Source organism: Pectinophora gossypiella, chromosome 4, assembly GCF_024362695.1.
Source record: "Pectinophora gossypiella chromosome 4, ilPecGoss1.1, whole genome shotgun sequence".
NCBI lineage: Eukaryota > Metazoa > Arthropoda > Insecta > Lepidoptera > Gelechiidae > Pectinophora > Pectinophora gossypiella.
In genome coordinates this window covers 14,335,570-14,340,336 of record NC_065407.1, presented here as the reverse complement: position 1 = coordinate 14,340,336, position 4,767 = coordinate 14,335,570, and the positions used below count along the sequence as shown (strand labels likewise).

The 4,767-nt window shown below is 39.5% G+C and overlaps 1 protein-coding gene across 1 annotated transcript; it reads right to left on the bottom strand.

Moving 5' to 3' along the window:
• Positions 1-644: 644 nt before the first annotated feature.
• LOC126382395 (uncharacterized) lies at positions 645-3,066 on the bottom strand. Its single transcript, XM_050032239.1, has 2 exons — positions 1,437-3,066; positions 645-783 (listed from the first exon to the last, which is right to left on the bottom strand). The coding sequence occupies exons 1-2, from the start codon at positions 2,371-2,373 to the stop codon at positions 764-766; spliced, it is 957 nt and encodes a 318-aa protein (XP_049888196.1). The 5' UTR covers positions 2,374-3,066; the 3' UTR covers positions 645-763.
• Between the last annotated feature and the right edge of the window lie 1,701 nt (positions 3,067-4,767).

Here is a 4,767-nt window from a genome sequence, read left to right as displayed (position 1 = left end):
CCATAATATATTTTGGAGTGACCTCTGACTTTTTTCTATTAAAACATTTCTAAACATACGCCTAATATCGCAAGCGAAAAAATATTTATTTAATCTGAACAACAATAGAGTGTCGAATAATTCGTTTTGGACCACAGGGCCATTCAACATAATATCATTCAGAGAAATTTTATTTGTTGTTTTCATAGATCCGTCAAATACTGTACGTAAACGAGTACTAACTGCATTTTCACGTATGACAGGGTGATGTGGCATAAAGTATACCGCATCTTTGTTAAAATCGTAACTAGAAATATCGACATAGCTGGCATGGCCAAGGTCTATGTATTCATGAATAAAACTTTGATATTCTTTGAACAAAGCTTCATCTTTATGGAGCCTTTTCTCTAAATTCAAAAATCTGCGCATAGCGAGAACTAGAGAATTCCCTAAAGTATTGTTTACATCGTAAATTGGAATCTTTAAGGGCATTGAGACTTCAAATTTATTGTCAACAAGTTGAAGCGTTTCATTAAAATATTCCTCACAATATTTTTGTTCAGACGTGGGGTGCTCAGGATATATTTCTGGTACAGCCTCAGATTTCCAGAACTGAATAACATTAGAATTTAAGTCTGTTTTACATTCTTGACAAAACAAAGAAACAGGGGTACTCTGAAGTTCATGGGGAGACTGTACGGGGACTTTTCCTGCAACCAAATAACCAAACTGCGTGTGAACGAGTCGGGGTGTCGCGGGATCGCTGAGCTCATTGTGCTGGTCCTCAAGCTGGGGCAGCAACGCCTGAAAAAAGATGTCAGCAGCTAATAAAATGTCTATCTCGCTTGTTTTATTGAATGTGTCATCGGCTAGTAATAAATTTTTTGGAATGTTAATAAGTGACAGGTCAAAACTGTTTTGTGGCAAGTTAGTAGTTATTTTGTCCACCACTAGGCAGTTAGTATTAACTTTATAGGGATAAGCACATGAAAATATGTCCACTTGCAAGGAACTTTGTATTTTCTTTCCAGTTTTAGCAATGCCAGAAACCTCTGTGTTTGTAGCTAGTAGATTTCTCCCAATTAGATTAGCTAATTTAGTTGTAATGAAAGATGACTGACTGCCAGAGTCTAATAAAGCCTTGACTATCAATTCCTGCCCATTTTTAGTTAATATTTTTACTTTGGCAGTAGGTAACAAAACTTGGTTGTTGTCATTTAAGCCTGACAGCAACGTTACCCCACCCTCAGTACTAGATGATGATGTTTCATTTCCATCATGCAAGAGCGTGTTGTGATTTTGCTTGCAGTGAGTGCATTTAAAATGAAAGCGACATTTCCCTGTATGGCTGTTTAAGCAGGTTTTGCATAGCTTTTTAGCTTTTATACATTCAACACGTTCTGCAATCGATGCAAGCAAAAACTTGGGGCATGAAAATATTTTGTGATCTGACTTACCACAGTAATAGCACTTAGCTACATGATTATTTGTTACTGCAGCAGTAGCTTGTACTTTCCTAGCGCCGATGACATCATTGTTGCTCGAGTTTTCGAGAGCTAGAGCTCTTGTTTCAAGATATTTTATGAAATCTGTAAAAGTTGGGGATTGAGATGAGTTCCTATCCAAACAGTAAGCTCTATTAGTGACTGGGTCGAGTTTGCGAGATAGAATGCATACAAGTATGCTGTCCCATTTGTCAACGGGTTCATTTAAATTTTTTAGAGCTGCTACATGCTGTTTTGCAACAGAAATTAAATTACGTAACATGGTTACATTTGGCCTGGGTATCGAGGCAAGATCCAATAACTTGGATATATGTTCAAATACAATTTTGTGACTATTATCATATCGATCACGCAGGATTGTCAATGCTTCACTGTAACTTGAGCCTTGTATTGGTAAATTATTAATAAGATCGAAGGCTTCTCCTTTTAGAAAACCACGTAAATACACAAACTTTTGAATGTCAACAATGTTAGAATCGTTATGCACAAGCGCCGTAAACAATTCGATGAATGGTTTGTATTCTAGGTACTTGCCGTCGAATGGTGGAATTTGAATATCAGGGAGTTTTAACTTAGACGTGACGTTATTAGAACCGCCACTTGGCTTTGCCGCCGCCGCCGTCGTCCCGAATCTTGACTGCAAAGTAGTGCGCAGTAAGTCCATACACACAAAGTACGCCTCTTCAACAGGAGTGGGATCATGGTCGTCGTTGACCTGAACAGTCAGGTCTATATACTCCTTGAAGATGGACTGGGCATGTTCTTGCTTCGTGCGTAACATTTGTTCGGATGCGGACGCGAGGAATTCCGACGTTAGCGAGTTGCGTAGGCGCGTCATCGAGCCTTTCACATATTTCCGCCTGTTAAATAGCTCATTGTCGCTTGCCATCTTGCTGACTAATTATATAAACAAGTACTGAATTGTTTAAATTCACTTTTGCTGAAAAAAAATATGATCGCTCGGTATACGAAAACGTGGTAAAAAGATGATGCAATACAATTCCTGTTAAGATTGGGATCGAGATCGATTGTATTGAACGACAACGTTGATTGCTAAAAATCGCTCACTTCACTCCGAACATCGCGTTTTTTGTAGCAATATTAATGTTCCGTAATATGCTATGAGTGAGTGAGATAGCAATATTATTTGTATTGCGTTGTCCTTTGTCTTCGGCGCGTTTGACGAAATAAAATCGTTACAAATAAACGAACACTATTGAAGTTCTTCTTTGTAAATCCGGTTACACGCAGATGAAGATTGCTTTCTCCGGTTTTGAACACTTCGACGTCGGTGTGTCCTTCCGCCGCGGCAACGATGATTGAGTGAATGAATGAAGTACAATCTTACCGCGTTGCTCAGGAATAATGGCGACTGGAATCAGGAATGGACTCACAAACTTGCCCGACGTAACTTCTGACGCAAAAATCGTGCTGATCCGTCGCACCGTTTTGGCCGCAAACACCTGTAGATGAGCTGCACACTATGCTCACGTTGCTCGAAGGACCATGAAGAAATCCTTGGGTGTCGGGACGGTGAAATTTATTTAATGAAATAAAACAGCAGCGTCTTGTCTTGTGTTGTATTGAGAGAAAGGAAGAACGAAAGCTCCGCGAATGAATGTAATTACAAAAGTGTTTCCATATTTAAAATACAAATCTTAAATATATTTATATGTTTTCAACAGAAGTAATTCGTCTAATAAAGCAATATTGTAATTCGATTTGCGCATATCAAAGTTAGTGCGCAATGCAAACAAATGTCGAATAGCATTATTGTTTTTAGGTGAATTGCTGTGATGAGGCGTTTTTAACCCCTCTAGGCTGATCAAGATTTGCCTAGGCAGATCACGATATGCCGGCAGTTTATGATTTGCCTTTCTATACCGGCCACCAAATTTTCTCGAACATGCATATCCATAATATTCAACAGCCTCCTTAGTCTAGTGGTAAGACCATTGTGCTCACGATCTGGAGGTCCGGGTTCTATTTCTGATATCTCTATCAATGTCGAAATCACTTTATGAGACTGTCCTTTGTTCAGTAAGGACATAACAGGCATACATCACCTGATTGTGCGAAAAAAAATTAGATGATTCCGTGCTTCGGAGGGCACGTTAAACCGTTGGTGCTGGGACGGGAGCAGCAAGAGGGATGCTGCCTTCTGGATGATCGAGTGGAGGCCTGTGACTAGCAGCGGGATGAATTTTAGCTGTTTATGTAATGTATGTTTAAATCTGTGTGTAGTGTCTAAGTTCCGGACCGGGACGCTCTTAGATACCGCCCCGGTTTTATTTAGGTATTTATTTATGGTTTATTTTTTGCATGTCAGATACAATAAATAAACATTTTACACAAGATCCCGTTCCTCTCACAATACCGTTCCTCTATGGATTGGATTTAAGACCTCGTTTGTATGAATTTTGACTTTATTAGTCTCAATTCATGTTTGATAATTGATAAGACGTGGTTTCCAGGATCTATGCCGATTAATGGCAACAAGCTCGCTATAACATGGAATTTAAACATAGCTGGCGAGGAGTCTGTGTGCTATACATTTCTGCCTATCCATCCGGGGATACTGACGTGATATTACGTTACGTTATGTTTATGTGGAATCCAATATATGGCGTTGTATAAGCGTAGTCACACAAACGTTTTCACACGTTCGATTATGCGTAACGAACTTTTGACGAAGATGAAACCGAAACTCTAAGCGCGTAAACGCAAGATGGCTTATAATCAGGTCTTTAAATATTTACTTAAACAATTAAATTGCAGTTTTTAAACTCACGTTACAACTAAAGATTCAAAAGAAAAAACGGAACCCTTATTACCTAGTCCAGACCCGCGAGTTTGGACTTGCTTGATTTGTATTTTTGAGCACTCTGGTGCTAGGTGGTTGTTGGTGGTTGGCATTCAGGGTCTGATAATGACCAGAATGCAATTAGTGCGGAACCCTCGGCGCGTGACTCAGACGCGCACTTGACCGGTTTTTTTACTTTTTTGACATCATATCAACAGTAGCCACTATAGCTTGTATTTGATTATTTGTGGCTCTGCCCGCCACATTAGTGATAACGGACGTGAGTTTATGAGTGTATGTTAGATAGAATAAGAAGATTAACAAGTCTTCTTCTCTCGTGTCGATTGTGAGATCAATGACCGACCTTAACAACCCTGGTGTCAGGGTTAGGTACTATTGACCCGCAAAAGCCCCTGACATGGCTCATGTAGCGATTAACTACTTAAATAGGTAACTAGAGAAGTATTTCATCGTCTACGA

What these genes read in the sequence shown, in the direction of transcription:
- LOC126382395 (XM_050032239.1), bottom strand. Translation starts at nt 2,373, where the DNA reads ATGGCAAGCGACAATGAGCTATTTAACAGGCGGAAATATGTGAAAGGC. An exon ending in AGCTAAGTGCTATTACTGTG is followed by an intron (nt 784 to 1,436) that starts GTAAGTCAGATC and finishes ATCTTTTTTCAG; the next exon opens with GCGTTGCTGCCCCAGCTTGA.